Source organism: Lissotriton helveticus, chromosome 3_1 (genome assembly GCF_964261635.1).
Source record: "Lissotriton helveticus chromosome 3_1, aLisHel1.1, whole genome shotgun sequence".
Classification (NCBI taxonomy): Eukaryota; Metazoa; Chordata; class Amphibia; order Caudata; family Salamandridae; genus Lissotriton; species Lissotriton helveticus.
In genome coordinates, this window is record NC_136061.1 from 1,094,331,215 (window position 1) to 1,094,357,984 (window position 26,770).

The 26,770-nt window shown below is 43.0% G+C and overlaps 1 protein-coding gene and 1 long non-coding RNA gene across 4 annotated transcripts in view; one reads left to right on the forward strand and one right to left on the reverse strand.

Moving 5' to 3' along the window:
• Positions 1-26,770, reverse strand: part of TANK (TRAF family member associated NFKB activator) — a 386,559-nt gene that overhangs the window by 204,155 nt on the left and 155,634 nt on the right. Inside the window, exon 1 of one of the 3 annotated variants that reach the window (XM_078681666.1) lies at positions 4,763-5,340. The exons of the other annotated variants lie outside the window; for them this stretch is intronic. Coding sequence (XP_078537792.1) covers positions 4,763-4,765 — 3 coding nt within the window. The 5' untranslated portion in view covers positions 4,766-5,340. Of the gene's footprint in view, positions 1-4,762; positions 5,341-26,770 lie in introns of those variants that run through there. 3 annotated transcript variants of the gene reach the window in all.
• The window catches only part of LOC144823291 (uncharacterized), a 41,326-nt gene continuing 20,544 nt past the window's right edge, over positions 5,989-26,770 (forward strand). Inside the window, exons 1-2 of the long non-coding RNA XR_013608761.1 lie at positions 5,989-6,101; positions 6,366-6,469. This is a non-coding gene — a long non-coding RNA (uncharacterized LOC144823291). The remainder of the gene's footprint in view (positions 6,102-6,365; positions 6,470-26,770) is intronic.

The window sequence follows — 26,770 nt, forward strand, 5'->3', positions numbered from 1 at the left end:
AATGTTTCAGCTGAATCAACTGTGTAATCAGAACATTTTCTTTTAACAGATTATGATTATTGTTAGAATTTAATACAGTTTTACTTTCAGACACTTTACTGAATGAGCAGGTGATCCATCTGTGGGCTAAGTTTGCGCTTTAGAAGTCTAATATTCATTCATTCATCTGCCCATGATATATTACCCTTACAAGTCTACATCCTGAATTTGTTTACAGTTAATAGTATGAGTGAATAAAATACGACCATGTTTTTTGTGGAGCTCTTGAATATTCAATTATCAGTTCATTTTGGGACCAACCCACATTACGGAACTATGCTTGAAGCACTATCTACCATTATTCACTCTTAATAGTATGAGCCTGCTCAAGCTTGGCCACAAAAATATTTGAAAGCACGAGAAAACCACTTGAATTAATCACATTTTCTGCTACTTACAAATAAAATTAACAGCAAAAATAAATTAATTGTATTGTAAGGTAAAGTGTAATAACTGAGATATAAATACGTTTTCCACTCTGATGATGCCTAGACATAATTAGTCATTCAACTAGTTAAATAATCTAATTATGATGGATAGCTATATAAAGCGAATTAACATCTAATAAACACAAAATAATTTTGATAGCATCTTCTAGAATTATTGCATAAAATTATGTAAAAAAACATAATTTATCAAGAGTTTAGGATGGTGTTTGAACTAATAACTTTGTGAAATGAGTCAATGTATTTACCAAATTTTTGATGAAGGGTGTAAACATTCGAAATAGTATGCCAAGATGAGGGACTAGCAAGTTCTTGTGGATTTTGGTCAACATGTAAATGTCCCATGCACCAAAGCTGCAATTTTGCAATACTGATCTTAGTTCACTGCTGAATGCAGAAGCTAAAATACTAGCGAAATTGTTAGCCAGCAGGTTGATGACCCACCTCCCACAGCTGATCCACCCGGATCAGTCAGGCTGTATGCCCAACAGAAATACCTCCCTCAATCTCAGACGAGTCCATGGGGTGTTGGCACGAGCATCGTCGTTAACAGATCCGGCGGTAATACTGTCATTGGATGCCAAAATGGCATTTGATATGGTAGAGTGGGGATATCTTTTCACGGTACTGTCCAGAATGGGGTTTGGCCCCAAATTTAGGGCTTGGATAAGGCTTTTATATACTAACCCAATGGCACAGGTGACGGCTAACGGGCACTTATCACACACGGTGCCATTAGCCAGAGGGACACGTCAGGGCTGCCCCCTGTCGCCATTGTTGTTCACATTGGTCCTAGAACCTCTGGCTACCCTAATCCGAGCAACCCCCTTATTAAAAGGTATAAGTTGGAAGGAGGGATGGGAGGATCGCCTCTCGCTCTATGCCAACGACATGTTTTTATATTTGACGGACCCGGAAACTGGAATCCCTGAACTTCTCACACTTTGTGATATTCACGGGAAAGCGCCAGGATACACCATAAACTGACTGCCCACTAATACTAGCGGAAAACGCATTTAAATATTTAGGAATATATTTCACCAGACGCGAGGCCGATTTTTTTGAAAAAAATTTGGTACCACCATTAGAACGACTAAGATGGGATGTGACCCACTGGGAGTCTTTGCCCCTAACTTTGCTGGGCAGAGCAGCGCTATATAAGATGATGGCACTGCACAGATTTCTCTACGTACTCGATAACACTCCATATCCGGTTCCGCTACGATTTTTTTAAACATGTGGCAGCTCTAGTAACAAACTTGTTGTGGGGGAATCGCCCGGCCCGTATTGCACAAATCAAATTAAACAAGAGCTGGTATGACGGGGGGATTGCGTTACCTCATTTAGTTATATTACTGGGCGGCACATTTGAAAACCCTCAATTACTGGATTCCCGCACCCCAAGACGACCCAGCATACAGGGCCGATAGGGCACAACTAGGCTCAAACAACATGCTTGCAGTGCTCTACAATAGGAAACTAGCCACTAAACTGATAGGACCCAAGAAACACTCTGTCACACTTTGGCACACGGCACAAGCGAGACTGGGATGGAAGGGAACTATAACCAAACTCACCCCGCTGTGGGACGCCAGGGAGTTGGGACAATTGAGAAAAAGTAAGGGCTTCACGCTGTGGGACAATATTGGCATATCCACGGTGGGAGACCTCTGGGACAAGGGAACAGTAATTCCCTTTACGCAACTTCAACAGCAATATGACCTGGGTTCAACTGAAGCGTATAGATATGCACAGATTAGACATGCTTTACTGACGGCACTACCAGAGGGTACTGAAGTCCCGGAGGCCTCCCCACTGGAGGATCGGCTCTTAACTGACTATATGCAACGCAGTGCTACGTCACTCACATACCGGAAACTACTTAATAACCTACCGGACCCGACACTAAAACTACGTGAAAAATGGGTGGAAGAGGTGGGCGAATTAGACGATACGGAATGGTTGGAGGCCCTGGCGTCCCCTAAGGAAGTGGGCATCTCCGCTAAATTTAGACTAGTACAGCTGAAAATCCTACACCGCATTTACTACACCAGGACCACTTTATATAAGCTTCAGCACACGCAGCATCCCTTCTGTCTCCGCGGATGCGGGGAGGAGGGTACTCTATTCCATACTTTGTGGGAATGCCCAGTAATAACTGAATTTTGTCGGCAAGTAATGCGCACCATCTCGCAAACACTAAAAGTGTCTCTCTTGCCGGAACCACGGAAATGTCTCCTTAATGTATGGGACCCGAATGATCTAACTCGCCAAGGACAGATATGGGGGACGCTGGGAATGATGATTGCTAAGAGGGATATTGCACAGAAATGGGGTGTAGCGGATAGACCTACATTGTCAGCTTGGTGCAAACATATGGACCTGATAATGATTACGGAACATTCAGTGTATGCTAACAGGGGGAGTCCACGCAGATGGAATCAGATATGGACTCCTTGGAACGTTTTTAGGGGGGAAATATGTGAACCATTGCGTGAGGGAGACATTGATAGTTTGGACGATGAGATGGAAGAGGTATAAGCAGATCAGGAGGGGGGATTATTATTGACCTATGTCGAGGTGTAGTACTGCCAATGTGTTTATTATTTGTCCTACCAAATACAGAGACGTGATTGTAACATTATCATATTACTGAAAGTACTCCTGCCGTTGTACCTGCCTTGTTTGGTGATGAAAATAAAATGTTTAATAAAAAATACTGATCTTAGTTTTGCGAGCTCTGTGCTTTAAATTCATGGCTGATTTTGTGGGGAACAAGGTCTCCAGCACACATTAGTGTGCAAATGTGTAAATATATATAATGTTCTGCACCTTTAAGAGCCATACTTGCACAACTGAGTGTGACGTATTCAAATGTGGTCTCGGAACTAGTGAGTGTATGGTCCCTGTAAGCTGAAACTTTATTGTCAAGAATTATTATTGGAATTATTTGCCGACTGCTGCTTTGAGCACATGTGAACAACCAACTGGTGCAAGTCCGTAGAGCAACCTTGAGAGCCTTCCGACTGTAGGGCCAAAAGAATACAGTGAGAACGCATTTGAGTTAGACCAAGTTAGCACTTCAAGAGTTGCTTGCAGTGGCACGGGCACTTGTGTGGTGCGACCTGTGGCTGCACAAGTCCATTCCCGATCAGGGCAACTTGACATGTAGAACAGACAACCAAATTATGGGCCACTAAAAAGATTGTCAATTGCGTCTTTGCTTCCAGCAATTGGAAATATCAGATTTGAGCAGCTACATACATTTTCAACTGATACATATGCTCTATTTATTTATTGCATTCATTAATTCATTCATTCTAGTGTGCCCTTGAAATCTCATGAAGAGGACATTCCATAAATCCAGGACCATCAGAGTAAATGGTCCTCTGCTGTTGCAGATGAGAGGCAATAGAAAACAATATGCATGGGGATTCAGGTCCTGAAGTCTGTAAGCGCAAGTGGTGGGTGACAGCATCAAAGAACTGAACACGGAGTACTGGTATTCACTGAAGAAGACCAAAAGCAAGGAAAATTATGTCAGTGGGCACGAGTAAATATCTGGGCATATGCAGTGTCGAGATGATGACAAAAAATGCAGAGTGATCACAGCACATGAAAGCTGCACAATCTCAGCCATTCCTGCGGGACAGATAATCACCTTAGCGAAGGGCAATATGCGCAAGGCGGGTAGAGACCAATAAAGCAATGTCAGATATGCAACTAGATTTCAAAGTCTACTTTTAATTGCTTTTCAAAAATGTCCGACTTTAAGGGTCTACGAAGAGAAGGTAGGAAGAGGCGCTGAAACCTGGGTATGGCGCTTTGGGGAAGCAGATATGACGACACACAGACAATAGCCGAAGGCCCAAAAAAGACAACTCCTTTTGTAGCTGCGCATTGTCAGCTTGTGTAAAAACATGCACAAATAATTGAGAAACCTATAGGAATGTAAATATCGCCCTACTGATGATATGTTCTCTTGTGTACAAAGACCAATTGAGCATGGGAGGGAAGTGGTGCAAGTGCATACCATCTTATTCAAAATGCAGCCTGTTAGACATGTATATCTGAATTCAAAACTGTTTTCCGTTTTCCGTGGCTAGCATTATTGTAACTGCTAATTTAACAATTAATTGATAGTTATTTCAAATAGACCAAACAAACTTAGCATGCTAATGAAAACATAAGATTGGTTCTGAGAAATATAGTTCACAGGTACAATGGTGCCTTTTTAACATTCTCACTTTTTTTATTTTATTATAGAAACTACATACCATATCGTGCCGTTATCCCTTTTTCCTTCATCTCTCTTTAAGGTTTATTTTGTATTTACCCCTTTTTAAGATGTATACTCAGACATTAGATTTCAGGCTTGCTGTTCGTCTTTGTTTGACACATTCAGCTCACTGCATCTGAAAGGGGCACTGTAAAGGCCAGAGATTTTTTACAGTTTAACACGTTTTGCTGTTGTTCTCCCTTATGCCAATTTCTGCTGCCTGCTGTTGCCCTCTCTCATGCCAACTGCCACTCTTTTTATATCCGCAGCAGAAAAGCAGGAACGGATTTGTCAGTTGCTGTTGGGAGCCATGAAGACATTGCAGGGATAACGGCGCTTTCAGTTTCATTAGTTTTGATAATATGCACATTGTATTCTGACACCAAGCAGAATGGCCATTTAATGGCAATGAGGCATGCCACACCTGATGCGAAAATCATGGCAGGGAACCAAACCCCATCATTAATGAGCAATTGAAAAAATAGCGAACTGAGAAAGAATTAGTTGAAAAGTACGTCTGCAACAGTCCTGCGTTTTCCCTTCCGCTTTGATATGACCTTTCGTATGCTTAGAAAGGAAGGCGGGCTTGTGCAGTGTCAACAGACTGCAATTAGCTCGGGCAACAAGCTGAACCGGGGCGGAGTCGTTGCCAGAGAAGGAACCAGACAGGATTTGCACAAACCAGGGCATTTTACATATTCTGATGAAAACGTATGCGTTTTCAATATTTGCATCTACATTTGGAAGTGAAAAGCTCCATAGCTCTATTAGTCGCCTTTTAAAACGGAAGTCTGTTTACAGCCAGGAAGGGAATCATTTTAAATAGTTCGGTTTGGACCAACCGTAAGCTTGTGTGTTTGACTGCGGAGACAAGTGAATACATGTAATATATATTTAACGATATTAGTTATTGAATACACAAAAGAAACAGAATTACAAAATATTCTAAAAATCTGTAATTCGGCGCCCTACGATGCTTTCTTCCCAGTATTCTAAAACGCGGCACGTTCACGCCTGAAGCTGCGGAATGATGTAACTAACGGCCTTACGTTGGCACGTGCACCTGCAATTTACCGTTTAGGTATAATGGATGTTAAATAACCGCGTAAGCACGAGACTTATCTCAAAAGCGTCTTAAACAGCAGATTTTTGCTAATGATGCACCGTGTTCACGCGTGAAGTGGATCCTTTTCCATAATAAAGCGCACAAACAAAAGCCTACAACAGCGAGGACAAAAGGCACAGTAACGGCTGAAGCCAACTACAATGCACCTCACACTTTAACCAGTACAAGCAACAGTCAGCACCGGGAGAAGTGAGAACAGCGGTGGGTGCAAGTAAGTAAAGTAAAACACCGTGCAGGGCTGCCTCAATTTAAGCACACCATCTTCATCTCTTCTTGTTTAGTAGTGGACTACTTCACGCCCTTAATGTATGCTTCAAAATGTTGTCTTGAACGCTCCATTAGAACTCTGTTATTCAGTTTAGTGCCCAGATGTGGTCAGCGTTTTGTCTTAGGGACATCTGCTTAAGCTTGGTGGATAGAAATGGGTCCAAATGCAATCTCGCTTTTGTTAACTTAAATCAATTTTTTTGCACAGGGGTCTAATTTCTATGCTGGAATCTCAAATAATGGAAATATCGATGTGATCAATGAAACGGAATTCCTGGGCTTGAGAATGCTAAGGGCAGGCAACATGGCAAGGTAATATACAGAGATCTGAGACTGCTCTGTATTTGTAAACGGAGCTACTAAATAAATGAATACAAAAAGAAGGGGAAAATGGCAGGATGGGAGAGAGAGGACTACAGTAAAGATATTGGAAGCAGTGGAAACAGAAAGCTAGAGAAAAGCGGCGAGGGTTAGCACTGTTGGGATCAGACATAATTCTGAATGAGATATTAGACCAGGGAACATCGCAAATTGACTAGTCATCAAGTCGAGTCACGAGTACTTTTAAAGCACTAAAATCCTAAGTGCAGACACTACAACAAGAAAGCTTAATTAAAAAAAAAAGCTGTGCGCAGAGAAAAGGGGAGTTTTCAGCATGCTTTTGATTTCTATCAGTCATGTGTGATTATGTATGTCTTATGAAAGGTTGTTTCATCATTTGGGCCCAGGGACCTGAAAAAGCCTACCTTCCAGCGTGAACCATTTACAATCCTTGAGAGATGTAGACATTCTGCAGTCTGTGACTCCAAAGTTCACCCTGGGGCAGAACATTTTAGTCTTGCCCTCCAGAGGGACATTAAAAATAAAGAGATGAGAAAAACAAGTGTGGGGGCTTCCATGTCCTCGACCGTTTAACCTGTCAAGTATTTTGGTGTTGCAATTCTAGATCTTTGCAAGGAGCCCCAGAATATACTTTCAAGCGCCCACAAAACTAGTGCTACAGTAATCAAGTATTGAACCAACTATGGACCCAGCAACGGCATCTCTACATTCCTCACAGAATGAAGTTTTAACAAGTTCTATAAGCCTATATAAGGGCAAAGGTGTTTCGTTGGCTGATTGCCTGGAGCCCTTCTACTCTCCCCCTTTCTGCGATCAAGAAGCCATCGTACAACACTCCTAAGTTTGAACTTCATTTGATAGGGAAATTGCTAAAGGTCCAGCACTTACGGAATTCATTCAACTTCTTCGTTGCGGCCCTTAAAATCATTGGTAACATTTCTGTCTTAATAGAACTGAGATTCACCCAACTTCCTTGCACACACTCACTTGGTACTTCACCGTGATGATCAGTGTATTAGCATCAAAAAGGTAGTCTACACTCAGTGATATTAGCAGTTGAGAGTCATCATTGTAAGTATGAAAACCTATACTTGTGCTTCCAACAGATCATACCATGGAATTGTATATACATTTAAGAGCATGGAGGACAAAGGGGAGCCATGGGTACTTCACAGACTGTCTCTGCTGGTGCTCCAAAAATCAAATTTTTGGACATATGAGTTGTTTTGTTAAAAAGGAAGGATGTGAACTACATAAAAGACGATGCATATGCACCTGCTACGTGGTCAATTTAATTATATCACAAGCAGCCAAGAGGTTAAGGAACACCAATACTGCAGCATACCCTTGGCCTGCAATCTTAAGTAGCCCCCGTCTTAGTTCCTGCAGAGCTATCTCTGTACTGCGTGAGTGCCTGAGCACAACTGCAAATCTCCCAGCAGCCTTGTACTTATACCAAATACTTTGCCAGTTGTTTGGTGACCACCTACTCTTAGATTTTCATAAGGACAAGGATATTAGGGTCTAAAATTGAATTTTTAAACAGGGAGATATCTATGCATGTTGCAGGCTAACTGGGACATGATCAACTTCCAAGGAGCACTTTACAATTTAAGTTCTTAAGGGATCTGAATGCTTTTATCAGAGTAATGGTTTAGTATCTCCAGGGCAGTTGGTGGAGTCCATGTCTCCCAATGATGGCCTGAATTTCCATTGATGTCACTTTTAGTAAAAAGTGAACTGGAAGAAAGCAATCAAGGAAATGGAGGTCACATCTCTGAAGTGGGCGGTACAAGTGGATGTGACTCATCCTTCTGCCTGTTGGCACTTATCAAGTACATCTTCGTTCTAATATCAAGGACATTTTGTGAACAAAAAAGCCCAACATAATTTGGACTGGGATAGCTTCCTCTTAGGGATCACAACATTCAGTCAATGATCAAACCTTTGTCACGTATATAAGTACTTAAAATATCTCAATGGTATGGAAATTTACTTCCTGAATCCTGGCAATGAGACATGCTGATTTTGTACCCTTACTAACCTATTAATTCCTAGCACGTTTACTGTTGCCTTATTAACTTTAAGATTTGGCTTCCCTTATTTTAAATCTGAGGCACTCCATTCTTAAAGCTGCCAAGCCTTTCTCGGTCTGAGGTCTTTTAGGAGGGCTAGCTGTCCACACTCCCACAAATGATCTAATTGTAAATATCAAAACACTTCTTTATGTGGATTTACATCCTGATCTGCCTGCATGCCTACATTTCTCAATATTTAGAAGGTGTGATTAAACTTCCTTAATGAATGGGTGGGTCAGTTTCAGGAATTAATTTTCGACTTTTAAGTGCACAAGCTATTACTCAATACTAAAACTGCACCCCCCCCCTCCTTTGCCACAGCACATTCCTGTTTTTCACTACAACTGAGAAATTTTCTATCTGTTTATCATGAATATTGACATTAAGTGTTATTTATAGTTTTGGAGATTTGCAGGATTTATAAACCGTTTGAGTAAGATGCAAGTCAGGTATATAGCTTAATGTGAATATCAATTGAAAAAACGAATGCAATGTTGTAGTCAATATCAGCTCTAGAGGGCTATAAACATATTTGAACGAAGAACAGGCTAAGTACATGTAAAACATCGGATTTATTAGAGCTTAGTGTAATGCTATACAGTGATTGACAGGAAATACATGACATGAAGAGCTGCACACTGTGAGAGGAGGCTAGCTGAGCTTTTCAAATGAGTCCAACTATCATGACCCACCAAAACCATTCCCCCATTTCCCAGATTGTCTGTTTCTGGATGCAAGAGTATAATTCCTCCAGAAGAGCAATGGGTGACAATGTCAGAATTTAGGAAGCCCTAATGAATAAGACTTCCAGTTTTTGAACATCAAACTCTTAATAGGCCACTTCTTATATGTAGGTGTTAAGTGTAACAATGCAGAGAGATCATATAAAACACGTGAAGGGAATAGATTTATCTCATCATTTGAGATCAGTGAACCACTTTAAGAGACAGTTTTTCAGACTGCTGTGTTGTCGGTTACCAGAATATGACTAAGATTAGCTTGTGAAGGCTTGCCTCTCCAGCGCGGACACTTGTCCATCAGATACACTTTCTGCATTGTCAATAAAGCCCAAAAGCTGTGCAATAAGGTCCTTTGTCTAGTATAAATTGGGGGCTACGTTATGTTGACATGACTGGCTGAAAAATAAAGATGAGAATCTGCTAGCATCCAAGAAACGTTTGTTGTAAAAGACGCACCACATAAATGAAAGAACACTTTCTAGCAATAAGACACGCAACAAATGACCTGCCCTGGGCCATTATAGAAGAAATCTATACAGAATATTGTTTGAGAAGGAACAAAGATGAATATACAGTTTATCCGCTCATGAAACAGAGTTAAATGACAATATCTCCTGGAACACAGTTGCAATTTACACAATCTGTTCCCAACAATAGCTCAATTGTGCCCAAGTATGAGGGGGAGGTCTTACTTAGTGTTCTTTCACACATCAAGTGTTTTGAAGGGACCCAATGAAGGGGGTTTCCAATAACCACATGGGTATCCCTTAGGAATATACATTTACAGATGTTTACCACAAGATAAGAAGAGGTGGGAATCTTTACAATGGTGGATTCTTAAATGTCCACTATTTAATTCTTATTTTTATATTTTTATTTTTGCCACTCCCACAGTTCCTATACACTTACATCTTTGTGGGGTTTCCTCAATCTGTTATGTTTCCAATCCAAAATTGTATGCATTTCAAATAAACAAGTGACTAGTACATTGTTAGCTAATGTCTCAGTAAAAATTAAACCAATTAAACACAATCACCAATTCATTATTAGTTAGACGAGTCAAGTTAATTTGCTAGGAAGAAACTTGCTATGCAAATTGAACACCAGATGGTGTTGCGATTCAGACAAAGGATGAAGATTCTGGTTTTAAAATAAAATCACAAGTGTAAAGAGTTAATATGTTCACCTCTTTCACAAAGGAAGACTTGCCTCCTGATTTAAAGCATAACGTGAACAAGGAGGCTTGGAATTTTTCAAGATGCCACTTTTTGGCTTACGTGCTTCACTCCCACCATCATGTAGTCCTTCTATTTTCGAGATTGGTCTAGGGGAAGAGGCCAAAGGGTCTCTCCTCTCAGTTTTAGAACCCAGGTATTATAAAAAAAAAAACAAGTTTAAGGTTATTTCAGCCATGTATTCAGTTTGGAGAAAGGTGCGTCGGAAATGGTCAATCCCCAACATTAATTTTTACACACCTCTGGCCGCTGCTAGGCTTTTACCATCTATCTTTCAAGACGCGGTTACAATTAGGTGGAGATCCCATGGTATTTTCACGTTGGGGGATTTAGCTTATGATGGCAATATAGCCTCTTTTTCATCTATAAAAGATAAGTATGGATTGGACACTCACACATTTTTCAAGTATTTGCAGATACGCAGTTATCTAACTCAACTTCTCCATAATACTCTAACTGCGCTAGCCAAAAATCTACTTATGGAATTGATTTTAAGGAAGGCTCGAATTGGTGTTCTGTATTAAAATCTAATATCGGGCCTTCCCGACGATCTTGCTATACAGCATGCATAATTAGAAGTCAAGCTAGGTAAAGTTGGTATAGATATTACTCTATCCAAAAAATTATGGGTCGCCTGGTCTTGGGTAAAATCCAGTCCTGGATAGATGATGATAACATTCTGAGTCATCTCCAGGCTGGCTTTCGCCCAAAAACCAGTACTATAGATCAGGTCTTCCGGTTCATCATCTTATACTGGCGTACGGTGGTCTTGGAGAAAGGTACCCTATATGCCGTATTCGTTGACTAAAGGGCAGCCTTTGACCTGGTTCCCCGTAATAAATTGTGGCAAGTGCTTGCCGGGCTAGGGATGGCACCTGAACTGTTGAGCCTGATCGTCCGCCTGCATGAGGATACATTCGCTCGGGTTCGATGGGGCTGCCAGGGAGAGGTCACGGAACCCTTCCCCGTTGAGCGGGGAGTGAGACAAGGTTGCGTCATGGCGCCTACCTTGTTCTCGCTCTTTGTGAATGGGGTGGCGAACTTCCTCTCCCTGGTCCCGACCGATGCCCCGGCGATGTCTGGTGAGCGGGTCCCGATCCTCATGTTTGCGGACGACACCCTGATAATTACGAAAACAACAAGTGGGCTCCAGCGTGCCTTGAAGCTTTTTGAAGACTTTTGCTTGGATAGGGGTCTTGAAATAAATACGGCAAAAACAAAGTTCATGGTTCTTACTGGCCATAAACCTTCTGGGTTTGTTAGACCTTTCAGAGGGAGGATATATATGAATGAAACACCGCTAGAGCGGGTTGATTCCTTTACCTACCTAGGGGTAACACTCTAGAGAGATCTGGGGTGGAATAGCCAATTAGAAATTGCAGTGCTAAAACATCGCCAGCAGGCTGGTATCCTTCTGAAAAGGTTTAATTCTTCAGTGGCAAAGCCCATTAGTCCACTATTAGAAGCATATGGAATGAAGGTGGTAAGTTCGGCACTCTACGGTGCCGAACTTTGGGGTTTTGAGAATTTAAGAAATCTGACATTAGCACAAAATGAATTACTGCGAAAAGCCACTAGCGTTCCTATAAGTACCCCGTTAATACCTCTAATGTGGGACCTTGGAAAAAAAAAGTGGTCCAAGACCGTGCCTGCCTACGTCCGCTATTGTACTGGCGACGGATATGGACCACGGAAGAACTACAGCATTACGCACGGGGCCTGATGGAGATAATCGCCAAAGACTCATCCCAAAAAATACATTGGCTACAGGCCCTTAGGACCTTGTTATTTAGACTGGGAATGAGGGAGCTATGGGTCGATCCGGCAAACGCTGCATTCCCTTTTGAAAGAAAAGTATTGGGAGATGGTTAATTTAGAAGCCTGTACAAAGGGCCTTTCCTCACATCTAACAGGCCGTTTTCTGGAGTTCAAGGCCCAACCGAAGCTGGAAATATATTGGGATGCCATAGAGAAACAGCAGGATCGTAAACTCTATTTTCAACTTAGAGTTGGCTCCCTCCCATTAGGGTCATTTACAGCTAAATGGGCAGGAGAAACGATAATGATAAATGCCCAAGGTGTGGGGAGGAACAAGAGTCTCTAAGTCACCTCCTTTTCTTTTGTCCTCTGTATGCTGCCCCTAGATCTATGTGGGTTAAGCCTATTTGTAAATTGCTTGGTACCCGCAGGCACGAAGAGGCCTTAAGAATTTTATGTACAGACCCTAGCCCCCAAATCGCTATTGCTGTAGCCAAGTTTCTGAGATGGGCATGGGTAATTCGGGCTAAACAAATTGAGGCAGAGGTATGAATAACAAGTTTTATCAGCCATAAGATAGTCGTAAACATGTGGATTGTTCTACTGAAATGAGTTTGGTCCAATGCCTCCTTGAACTGTACATATATTGATGAGTTTTTGGGATTTTATCTAATTATGTAAATTGATTCGGCAATTGTCTCTTGTAGTTTAATTCTTTTTTAAATATTTATTGTATACATTTTATTGGAATTTTTATGGTAAAATGTGGATTTTATGTTTAATTTTATGACTTAATTGTCGAATAAAGATTATGATACTATAGATATTACTCACACATTAGATCTTTCTAGCTCTGTGTTAATCTCTGGGAGCTTACGCTCTCAAAGCTACATGGCTTTGTTTGATTTGTATTTCACTCCCGCTAAAATATCAAAATGGGGAGGTAGTGGTACTCATGGTTGTCCAAGATGTGGCCTTATGGCAGATAATGATTTACACATGTTTTTCTCGTGTGCTAAATTAGATTTATTCCTTCAAGAAGTCCAATCATTTATAAACAGCTCTGTTAATATATCAGTGATTCTTTCTTCCGAGTTGGTAATAACGAGGTGTGAATATGATGCAAGCCTTGATAGATCATATTATAAGGCAGCCTTTCTTTGTATTTCAATGTCACTAATTTGATTGTGTATAACTTCGGAATGGATTAACCCGGCTCCCCCCACTTTTGTGAATTGGAGGGCAAGGATCTTAGCTCTCCATAATTTAGAGTCAGCAGTGTTCTTAAGAGGGGGTAAAAGGTGGCGAGAAAGGGGCTTGAAAATATGGGAGCCCTTTAGGCTTTGGCTGAATAATTAATCGGTTACTGGGTCCACTACACTTGGTTTTTTGTACATTCTCCCCCGTTAAGCCATGTATGATTTACCAAACTTATTATTGTCTATGCCTACGTTTTTTTATTGTAAACAACAATATGCATTTATTTTCTGAAATGTTTGCCTTGTTCAAATTACTTGTTACTTTGTTTTCTTTCTCCATTCTCAAGCTGACCAATTAAAAAAATAAATTTAAAAAAATGGAATTTTTCAAGATAAGAAACTGGATGGATCAAATCTACTGTACCAGCTATATATATCCTAGCCGGAGTACTTTGGTTAATTTATTAATGCAAAGCACCGACAGGCCCACAAGATATCTGGGGCCCACTACGCACTTTCCTTTCAAAAAGATAAAAGAAAGGCCAATAACTATCTGAATGCTTACATGCCTTGTACTGATGCCATATGCTGCAACTCTCAACATGATGATAACTTATACATATGGTCTTAGCAGCACTTGCGGTTATCTTAAAACTGATTCTTGATCATTAGAGAAATATTAAATATTCTGCTAAAAACCTGCTTGGATGGATAGAATACACTGCAATACAATCATGCTGATGTATCTTGATTAGGGCTTCCGGTTGTATTTATTTTTTTCACATTTCAGTCTGTATTTATCCATATTTATTTGTTGTCAATTTTATCTGTATTTATCCGTATTTATTATGGGTTTTGTGGAAAAAAATGACGCTGATACTGGTATATTTGCACATTTATTTAACCAATAAATATGCAGTCATGCTTGAATGCCTGCCAGGTTTCAGTGATATGAACACCCGCAGAAGATAAATCAATCCACATATATCAAAATATGCACATTTCAGTATCATTCTTGTGCATATCCACTGCTGTTTAAGCCTTTTTACTGAAATTCATTTTTTTAACCCCCTTACCTATCAATCTACGAAGTTATTAGCCTGGCAGTCATGGCAAAGTGTATTTAGAAACACTCAAATAGCACCCAATTTCTGTTTTTATCCACATGTAAAAATAAATAGAGACAAGAAAATAAATGGTTTTCTGTCTGTATTTATCCGTAAAAATCAGTAAAAATGGAAAACAGGGAGCCATAATTTTGATGTATTGTTTTCACTGAATGACTGTTTTATCTGCATCTACCACTAAAAAAAAACCAATGTAAAATAGATATGGAAATGATAATTGGTGACAACAAGTCTCAACAAAGTCAATATCCAGCCTTTCTGAAAAACTGAAGTCTTTTGAGAAACGAAGTAAATGTAAACTGTTGAGTTATCAAGTCTCACGTAAAGTTTTCATTTCTAACAATATTAGGTGCTTGCTAAAAAACGGAATGTTATTTTTAAATGTTATTTTTGAGTCATTAGAAGGCACTTTCTGTTACACTGACAACAACTATTAGACTTCCGTCAGAAGCAAAATGTGTTTATAGTTTAGTATCTGTAGTTTCATTTGTTCATCAGGGGGGAGATATGCTCCACTGACTAAGTTGCCCGCCCTGAAACCTGGTGACCTTGATTCTAATCCCTGCATTAGCATTTGACTGAAAATCATATGATTCTGCGCAAATCATTTATTCTCCTAAAATTCTACATGTATGAAATGCAATTGTAAATATGAGATGTAAATCAAAGATGGAAATCTCAATTAAGAGTATAGTGCTCCATTGCTCTGTAGTAAGGTTGGAGCTGTATAAACACACATGTAGAACTGACTTCGCTACGTCTGCCTCTGGCTTCTTATTGACTTACAACATTTTTTAGTTGTTGCACACCAGTCCATGTCTGCTGACTTTATCACTCTTGGAAAATGGCCCTCTCTACAGCTTCACTCCCAACACATTTTGCCTTCCTCCTGCTATTTTTTGTTGTCTTCGTTCCTGCCTTAGAACTCTGAGCACTTTACTACTGCTAACCAATGCTTAGGTGCATGTGCTCTCCCTCTAACACATGGTAATATTCGTTCATCTCCAATTGGAATATTTAATTTACCTATATGCCACTAGGAAAGTGCACTACATGTGCCCAGGGCCTGTAAATTAAATGATGCCAGAGGGCCTGCAAAATGGATTGTGCCACCCACTCTAACCATGGCTCTGGCCTGCCATTGTAGAGCCTGTGTGTGCAGTTTACACTGCCACTTAAACCTTGGAAGATAAACCTCTTACCAGGCCTAAACCTTAATTTTATAAATCTAGTACATGTACTCTTTTGTTTTCTTTTGTCCTCATTTGCCTTAGCCCGTGAGTGTGGGGAACCCCAGCCCCCTTTTCTTGCCTGCATAGGGGTACACCCTTGGATCCTTGAAATTGTCCCATTTACTGCAAGATAAATGTATCTTAGTGGCGGAAGAAGTTTCCGACTTTTTACAGGGCTAGCTAGATGACTCCATTAAAGGTGTTTTTTCCACCTATTAGACCACAATTTTTCTCGAGGGGAACCCAAACCAGAGGTCTGTGGAGCAGTAAGGCATAATCATAGGACCCGGGGGAAAAAAAAACGGAAATCCTAACTCCACTGTACCAACAATTCCCAAAAGGCTACTTTTTGTTTGTAACATGATCTGGCCAAGTCCACCCTGGAGACATGGTAAAGGGATGTTAGCCAACCAGCATGTGTTGGGGCCGCTGAATCTACCCAGAACATACAAATTTGTCTCCTTGCCAGAAGGATAGTGTAAAAAAGGAAAGATCTTGCTCGACCAGGGATTTTGTCGTCGATACCAAACATAATTAAAGGGAGTGTAATGTTAAACGAAGTTTTAAGAATGGAATTAAGGGAGACTTTTACTTCCTCCCAGAAGCTCGCGATAGCTGGACAGTCTTTAAACATGTGGACATCTGAAGCTTCAGGCAGGCCGCATTTATTGCATTTTTTATCCATCTGATACTTGGATAACTTTAGAGGAGACAGGTAAGCTCGATGCAGTGTGAAAAGATGTTTTCGCCTTAACCAGGCTGGTTTCACTGTTTTATAAAGGAGATTAAACTAATCGATCCACAGCTGCTCACATTGGGTCTCGATCTCTCCTCCCCATAGCTCATCAGGAAGTTTAAAGTCCCCATCTATCTCCTCCAAAAGCATCCAATACCAAGTTGAAATCTCCTTGCCACCCCATGGTGTTTTCACCAGCAGCTGTTCGAAGTTACTAATTTTACCAAGGGGGTCCCCCTTCCTACATTGTGCTTGGGCCCAGCTATTCAGTTGCATATATTTAAACCTTGAGAGGCTTAGCCCAACTTTCTCCAACAGCTTGTCCCGGGAAATCATTGGACCCCCTGACAGCAAGTCTCCCCTGATCACTATCCCGGCATCCCTAAGAGGTTTCGCTAAACTATCCTTAAGACATAATGGGGTGCCTGGTGAGGCCCACATAGGTGCCTGATTTGAAAAGTAGCTTATCCCTATTTTTTTCCAAATTATTGACCAACTCTTGGCCAAAGATTGTAGACATTTCAATTTCATCTTCTTAAAAAATTTGTGCTCCCCAAACTTGAAGAGAAAGCTGTCCACTGGTAGATCGGCTCCCTCTAGCATAGCCCTGAACATCACCCCGCGGGATGGGTCTATGGGAGTTTTTAGGAGCATTCTAGAGAATGAGAGTTGGAAGGCCCATGTGTAATACTGCAGGTCAGGTAGAGCCAGCCCTCCCTTCTCCCTTCTTCACCTCAGCTTCTTCCATGCCACTCTTGTAGCCTTGTAGTTCCATATAAATGAATTAATGTCGCGCTGGCATTTGTCTAAGATTTTAATGTCAAATGACAGGGGGCTAGAGTTAAAAAGAAATGTATATTTCGAGAGGATGGACATTTTTATTAAATTTGTCCTCCCAAAAACAGATAAGGGAAGATGAGCCCAAGACTTTAGTAGTTTATGACATTCCTTTGAAACCCGATCTAGATTTAATTCTGCGATTTTCCCCGTCTCCTTAATGATTCTAACCCCAAGGTATCTCGTGGAGGTGTTCACGACAAGATGTGAAGTAGTAGTGTTCCAAACCATGATGTCGGTTTTATCGGCATTTACTTCATACCTCGAGATTTTACCAAATTCCTCCGCTTTCTTTATGACTGTGGGAAATGCAAGGTCAGGGTCGGTTGTCATGATAAGAATGTCGTCCGCATATAGCGCAACCCGCCTTTCCCACTCACCGAATCTGAAGGACGGGATGTTATTCGCCTCTCTTAGGGCTTGAGCAAAAGGCTCAATGTAGAGGTTAAATAGGAGGGGGGAAAGCGGACAGCCCTGCCTTGTGCCTCTTGTTATATTAAAGGCCGCTGTCAAAGAGTTGTTAACTAGTAGTCTTGCCGTTGGTGATTTGTATAGAAGGGCTATTGTTCGGCGGAATCTCCCCCCTAAGTTGAATTTATCCATAACCACCGCCAGATAGGCCCAATTGACCCTATCAAAGGCTTTGGTTGCGTCTAGTGTAAGGGTAGCCAAGGGAAGAGAAAAAGTCGAAGCTATATCTATAGCCCCCACTAGGTCGTGCGTCAAATCTGCAAGTTGGCGCCCCTTAATAAAACCTTTCTGATCTTGGTGTCCGAACGGATCTCAAACTGAAATTCTGAGTTCAAAGGTTTCAGAGACTTAGTTTTCAAGGCCAAATTTAGGATCTTTTCTTTAATAGAGTAAGTCAAAAAATTAACAAGTATCTTTCTTGGCCTCTCTCTCCCAGGGTTCAAACGGAAAGGGTCCCTAGGAATCCTTTGTATATCTTTTTCGAGGAAGTCCGTGGACTCCTCTAAGTTTAGGGTGTCCTTTAATAGTGCAACGACAAAGGCCTTAATGTCCTTCCCTTCTTTCCCTTCCGGGATCTTCAAGAGCCGGAGGTTATTCCTCCTAGAATAGTTTTCTAAAGACTCCACTCTCTCACGGACTGCATCCCCTTCCCTTCTCAGTGTTTGGATCTGTAACTGGGCTGATCCCAGGCTTGCCTTAAGCGCATCTACTGATCCTTCTAATGCCTCTGTTCTGTTGTTCAGCCGGTCCACCTTCCTCTCGAGGATATCACATGCGGCCCTTATTTCTGTTTGGTTCTCTGCTGAAACCAAAAAACCCTGTTCTTATCTCCTCTCTCATTGCTGTAAGGAGGGACTCAATGGAAGGTACTGCTTGGTTATCCCCTCCAGTCTTAGTTGCAGGAGCAGATACGGCAAGGGCCTGTGCGGGAAGGTCAGAAGTTGGTGTAGGGGTTTGCACGCTTCCCTCCTCGAGTTGAATCGTGGTGACAGTATTGGCTATATTGGCTGTATTAGCCAGTTTGGGAACGATAGAGACCGGCGGAGCAACCTCTCCTGTCCTCCGTTAGCATTTGGACCGGACGCTTTTACGAGAGGGTCCGACATAGCTTCTGTATCGGTCTGATTCGGGGAGAGGTTGCTATGGATATTCAGTACCTGTGGCAGTACCTTGAAAAATGACCGTAAAGACGGAGTAATACGTGTGGCACTATTCTCCCTGTGCCCTTTCTTTGCTCCTACTGATAAAGGGTTGTTAAGAGCTTTCGCTGCTGCCTCAGCCCTCTTCCCTTTTTTCCCCTGAGTTAAATAGGCTGTTTAGTTTAACTCTAGATCTGCCTCTGGGCCAGCCTCAGCCTCTACAGCACCAGCAGAGCTGGAAATGGATTGCCGGCTGTTTTTGCCTTTCCCCCGCTTGGGTTTCTTGGGCATATGCTTCCTCCCGTGTGTCCAGCTCTCGGTCTGTAAGTCAAGCGGACAGGCTCCCCCCTTCTGCTCGCGGCTCACCGCTCTATCCCTATCGGCCCCCCCACTCTCACCGTGTCTGTTGGCTGATTTTTCCTCCGAACCTTTTGCGCTCAATTCAGCACGTTCACTGCCTTCAAACACATCCAATGTCGGCGAGACCTCGGCCAGCTCAGAAGGAAAAAGCGAGCGGGGAACCTCGACCTGCGCTCCGCCGCTTGTGTTGCTTGTGCTGCCGCCGCCAATTACCCCCCGGAGGAGGCCGCGGGCCGCCGCGCCTCAACTCCACGGCTGCTACTTTCCAACGTAGCAGAGGGGTGCAGAGCCGTTGCTGTCCCACTTCATCACCGAGGCACATTCCGCGTAAAGGTAGGGAAAACGCTGATTTACACTTTTTTTTTTCTTTTTCCAGGGGGGGTGATGTATCAGTTATCAGTTACGATTTGATTCTTGATGACACTTTTGTTGTGCTAAGCCTTGCCAGGAATATTGAGGATTACAGCCCCGTTGGGCGAACCATTCCTTGGTTCTTGCGGGACTGTTTGTTTATTTATTGAGCTGGAAAAAAAAACGCCCTAAGAGTGCGTATCTCTGGAGGGTAAAGAAGCTACATTTACCTTTGACTTTGGGCAGGTGCTGATACACAGATACTTTGGGCAATTGTTGTACCTACTGTTGGCACGAACTGTTCTGATTCAATTGGAGTGTTTCTCCGTGGTAAATCAAACCCGGGAAACGCTGAGTTGCGTTTCAGCGCTTCTGCTGGAATCATAACCTTCCTTGTTTATTTATTTCATATTGCAGGGGGTTGGAGCTTACACCTGAGTCTAGCTCCAGACAACCCCCTCCCCCCTGTGGAAAGACCTTTGGTAATCTCATGGGTATGTTTGGTACTACATTACATTCCGTAGTACATGTCGAGTTGTGTTTATACTGATGCATACCATTAATACTCCTATTTTGCCTATAGGTTGCTAGTGATGAGACAACTCTCTGAATATTCTGCTATACTGCATCACTGCGTTATTTTCCTTTACAGGTAGGGGAGCCTTATGTTATATCTGTAGGGAAGTACCTGGTATTAGATCCTCAGAGTCCTTATAACTGTGGTGTGTGTCCTTTGTCTCATTGTAACTTGTTCTTGTTCTTGTTACAGGTCTCCCTCCCTGCTGTCCCCATCCTTCCCTTCCCTCGCCTGATCTCTCCTACGTGTCTGTTGTTTCACTCAGACCGTGGAGCTGTCGGGAGGTGAAACCCATTTAAGAATCGTACGGTTCTGTGGATTCAAGGACCTGACACACCCTGCTCTGGGGTACCTTAGCCTCACCCATTAGGGGTGTCTTACATGTAAGGAAAGGTTAAGTTTGTGCCTGGCAAGTGGGAGCACTTGCTTGGATGTGGCAGTTCACAACTGCGCGTGAAGACAGTAGAGTGGAAGGTCTGAGACATGTTTACAGGGCTACTCATGTGGGTGGCACAACCAGTGCTGCAAGCCCACTAGTAGCATTTGATATACAGGCTCTGGCACACTCTGTGCACGTTACTAGGGACTTACCAGTAAATCAAATATCACAATCATGGATAACCAATCATTGTCATAATTTATACAGAGAACCTATGCACTCTACCACTGATCAGCAATGGCAAAGTGGCCAAATTCCTATAACCAACAAAAACAGGGTCAGAAAAATAGGAGGCAAAAGGTCAAAAGGGTCAGGTCTAACAATAGTTTTTCAATGTGTGCAACACTATTAGGATCAAGTATGACTAGGAATAATATGCATGCGCTTGTGTATTGTGCAAAAGTTTTCAGTTACAAGCATTGCAATCAAACTGTTTGTTATGATGCTCTCAGAATTTCAATTTAATATAAAATCAACATATATGCCACAGCCTTGAAAAAGTCAAAATTCAGCAGCCACATGAGTGAAACGTGTCAGCTTGCAATAATCCAAGGAGAAACATGATAGTATATAAATATAACACTACAGTAAAAAAAAAAAAAAGAGCCTATATGTAGACTCACGTTTTAACACCTACCACTTAAAAACCTCATATATTAATTAAGCTGGGACACATAGTCTGTTTACGATAACCATAAGGTTTATTAAACTAGTGAAAGTTGAAGATAAGTGATAAGCTCGACCAGATGATTTCTTCATGTCAAGAAGGGCTGTGATGATTTGATTGTCAAATCCACAACAAAGCAAACAAAGAGAACTACTAGACCTATTGCATTTTTATATCTAACGGTGGCGTTTTCTGCCTCTTTCTTTTTGACAATACAAAAGGGGATGATGGACGGAGAGTTTGAACAAATCAAACACTCACCCCCAGTCAACTGATCTGGGTTTAATCCATCACCATTCTTTAGTTCACTCAGCCACCCCAGTTCAGACATGGCTATATGCAAATCAGTCTGACCCTGTGCCTCATGGGAACAGTCCAGCCCGAACTGCCAAGCCATGTCTTCCCTGGACCGGAAACAAGCATCCTGGGACCGGTTTCGGATTCATAATCCTCATCAGCCAGGCTATCTTGAATCCAGTGGCCAAGTGAACAAGGGACTCACGTCTGAGCATACCCTGCCACACTTAGGGCGAACAAAGCGATACAAAAGGGGATGATGGACGGAGCGTTTCCGGTCCAGGGAAGACATGGCTTGGCAGTTCGGGCTGGACTGTTCCCATGAAGCACAGGGTCAGACTGATTTGCATATAGCCATGTCTGAACTGGGGTGGCTGAGTGAACTAAAGAATGGTGATGGATTAAACCCAGATCAGTTGACTGGGGGTGAGTGTTTGATTTGTTCAAACGCTCCGTCCATCATCCCCTTTTGTATCGCTTTGTTCGCCCTAAGTGTGGCAGGGTATGCTCAGACGTGAGTCCCTTGTTCACTTGGCCACTGGATTCAAGATAGCCTGGCTGATGAGGATTATGAATCCGAAACCGGTCCCAGGATGCTTGTTTCCGGTCCAGGGAAGACATGGCTTGGCAGTTCGGGCTGGACTGTTCCCATGAGGCACAGGGTCAGACTGATTTGCATATAGCCATGTCTGAACTGGGGTGGCTGAGTGAACTAAAGAATGGTGATGGATTAAACCCAGATCAGTTGACTGGGGGTGAGTGTTTGATTTGTTCAAACGCTCCGTCCATCATCCCCTTTTGTATCGCTTTGTTCGCCCTAAGTGTGGCAGGGTATGCTCAGACGTGAGTCCCTTGTTCACTTGGCCACTGGATTCAAGATAGCCTGGCTGATAAGGATTATGAATCCGAAACCGGTCCCAGGATGCTTGTTTCCGGTCCAGGGAAGACATGGCTTGGCAGTTCGGGCTGGACTGTTCCCATGAGGCACAGGGTCAGACTGATTTGCATATAGCCATGTCTGAACTGGGGTGGCTGAGTGAACTAAAGAATGGTGATGGATTAAACCCAGATCAGTTGACTGGGGGTGAGTGTTTGATTTGTTCAAACGCTCCGTCCATCATCCCCTTTTGTATCGCTCTGTTCGCCCTAAGTGTGGCAGGGTATGCTCAGACGTGAGTCCCTTGTTCACTTGGCCACTGGATTCAAGATAGCCTGGCTGATGAGGATTATGAATCCGAAACCGGTCCCAGGATGCTTGTTTCCGGTCCAGGGAAGACATGGCTTGGCAGTTCGGGCTGGACTGTTCCCATGAGGCACAGGGTCAGACTGATTTGCATATAGCCATGTCTGAACTGGGGTGGCTGAGTGAACTAAAGAATGGTGATGGATTAAACCCAGATCAGTTGACTGGGGGTGAGTGTTTGATTTGTTCAAACGCTACGTCCATCATCCCCTTTTGTATCGCTTTGTTCGCCCTAAGTGTGGCAGGGTATGCTCAGACGTGAGTCCCTTGTTCACTTGGCCACTGGATTCAAGATAGCCTGGCTGATGAGGATTATGAATCCGAAACCGGTCCCAGGATGCTTGTTTCCGGTCCAGGGAAGACATGGCTTGGCAGTTCGGGCTGTACTGTTCCCATGAGGCACAGGGTCAGACTGATTTGCATATAGCCATGTCTGAAATGGGGTGGCTGAGTGGGCTAAAGAATGGTGGTGGATTAAACCCAGATCAGTTGACTGGGGGTGAGTGTTTGATTTGCTCAAACGCTCCGTCCATCATTCTCTTTTGTATCGCTTTGTTCGCCCTAAGTGTGGCAGGGTATGCTCAGACGTGAGTCCCTTGCTCACTTGGCCACTGGATTCAAGTTAGCCTGGCTGATGAGGATTATGAATCCGAAACCGGTCCCAGGATGCTTGTTTCCGGTCCATGGAAGACATGGCTTGGCAGTTCGGGCTGTACTGTTCCCATGAGGCACAGGGTCAGACTGATTTGCATATAGCCATGTCTGAAATGGGGTGGCTGAGTGGGCTAAAGAATGGTGGTGGATTAAACCCAGATCAGTTGACTGGGGGTGAGTGTTTGATTTGCTCAAACGCTCCGTCCATCATCCTCTTTTGTATCTCTTTCTTTTTGACGTCATAGGAAGGAACTGGAAGAGGCGTGAGTCACCTCTCCTACCTAAAGTAGCAGAGCATTCAGGTAAACAGAGTGGTGAAGGGACTCATTTAAACACCTACTACAGGATTGCATAAACTTTCAATAATGGTAATTGCTGATATTTGCCTTCTTTTTCTTCGAGCTATGACGACATTCTTAATGAAGGATCCTGAGAAGACTGATGGAGTAATCGAGAAGAACGGACAGATAAGCTATTGTCGGTAGGGGAGACTCGTGTTTGTTACTGGAATGCTCTGACCTCAGTGAACTACAAACGGCGAAAAAAAAACTATTCTACTCTTAGATCCTCTTTGAATATAGACGCATGGAAAGATCAAGCAAACAAAATGAACCACCACACAGAGCAGTCACAGCTATGCTTTCTTTTTTGAGGCAAACGTCTCGATGGTGTCTGGAAAATATGATGTAGTATGCATGCCTAAAGTGTGTGATTCCTAAAGGTAAATTGAAAGTACAGTGGTTTTCTAATTTAGTCGTGTGTACTGGTCTCTACATATGCATACATCATGCTTTTAAATTTCCACCCAGTGTATAAACCCGGGTTTTTTCAAGAAGGCATCAGCTGAGTTGCCTATTATTTATTTGCTTAAAATGTTTTTTAATGCATTAGGACACTACAGCTGCCGGAAATGATTTAGGGAAGGCAGTGGGCGTGTCATTGGCAGCTCCTCTCTTACCTACACTCCCTCTGCTGTGTCTCGACCTCTCCTCGGGCCCGGCTCTGTCCATGAGGCCTGGTCGGCAGTACCTATCTTGTTATGGTGCTCACCGCCGGCGCGCAACACACCTCCACTAATTTCTGCTTTCTGAATCCGATCGGACCTCACTTCCAGGCCCAGCCAGGAGGTGAGGTCGCATGACATTCCCCCGCGGCGCCACAGCCATTAGAACGCTGCAACGCGACCACTGCTGAGGGCAGCAGGCCCCGCCCGGCTGTCTCGATATTGCGCACACACCCAATGCCCGAGCACTGTGCTGAGGGGGGCCCCCTTGAGCTTGGAGGCGCCCCGCACCGCACGGGCTGCGGGGGCCTGTGTCACACCACTGGCTGTGCGGCAGAAGGACTGCCACAATGCTGGACTGCTGCTTTTCAGGACTCCAGCCTTGCTGTGCTCCCCTGCTGCCTGCTATTTCCCTGCCTTCGAGAGAAGTACTGAAACTGCATCACTTGAATCCAGCGTGACTCCAAGGGCCTGCCTCCTGATCTGCAGTCTCAGGGACATGAAAGACTTCCATATTACCTGTATCTGCACCTGGACCCTGCCATGTGTGAGTTGGCCCTGCCAAGTGGTGCCACCCCAGTCTTGGACCATTGGAAGTAAGGCCTAAGGTGCTTCTTCAGCCACCCATCCTCATCAGAACCGGCGGATCGTTGCCGTTGTCGGGGTCAGAACTGGCGCATCTCTGCCTTTGCGTGAATAGGAACCGGCATAACCTCGTCGTTGCGCAGAGCGGACCCGGTGCATCACCTTCGGAACCAGCACATCGCCCTCGGAATCGACGCATCCTCTGCATCAGGAGCAGAACTGCCGCATCGCATTCGAGACCACTGCATTGCCCCTGGAACTGACGCATTGCCGACTTTGCGTGGAGAAAAACAACGCTTCTCCGTCTGTTGCGGGATCAGAACTGATGCATCGCTTTGGCTACAGCCCAAATCTTCTTCATTGCAAACCAGGATCAAGGTATTTTTTTCAGCAGGCCGCTCAAGTGGGTCCCTGTAACCGGCTCGCGCTCTATCGCAGTCAGCCTGAACCTTTGGTTTTGTCCCGTTCCAGCGCGATCAGATAGCCCAAATAGGCGCTTCTTGCTTCTAAATGCTATTTTACAGTTTATTCTTTAAACATTTAGATCTCAAGTTCTACTTATTGGATTTATGTCGTTTTGGTCTTGTTTTATTTATTAAATTAGACTCTATTGTTCAAATCTGGTGTGAATTCTTTTTGTGTGGCGTTTTCACTGTTTTAATGTTTGAAGTGTTGCATAAATACTTTACACATTGTCTCTTAGATAAGCCTGACTGCTCTGAGCCACGCTGGCAGAGAGTGAACAAAGGTTAATTTAGGGGTTGCCTTACACTTACCCTGACTAGGATTGTGGTTGCTGCCTGACTTGGGCTCATACCCTAGTAAACCAACAACCCAATTTCTAACAATCGTTCACTCCAAAACTCTGATGAAGAAGCTGACCATGTTCACAACATATAACCTATAGCTCACGTCATAAGCAGTTATCTAACATCCTCCCAACCTTCTCTTGTAGTGCCCGGGACTCCGACATTTTCCATATCTTCGATAAACTAGCCTTGATAAAGCCCATTGAGGACGTAACAGATGTTGGCTGTTGTGCTCTCATAAGACTGGTTAACTCTACCCGTGGTTACAATTTGATGTTCTTCAACCCAACACAATACAACTTCTCGTTTAGAATCTTGAAGTACTATGGACACTTCCTAACAATTACTATCAGGCTGTATTGCAAATTTGTGTGCTCCAAACACTTGTTTATATTTGTGTTTGGGTTTCAGTATCTTCTGCTCTCATAAGTAACATCTGAGGGAGCAGAGTGTTTTGGTTTGTGAAGCACCATGTTGAAAAACATACAGATTGAGATACCATTTCTTCTTGTTGGTTCACTACTTTGTGTAATTCTTTTAGGGGATGTACGATTTGCCTTTCTCTATGCTATCTTTGTGATAAGTTGTATAAACACACATACATACATTGACTATTCTACTTTGCTGGAGTCATGTATTCCATTTAACAGGACAGGTTTTTCACCAATATCTAGAGGAACAATGTTGTAAAACAACAGATTAGGAACTCAAACTTTTACCACCATTTCCATAAT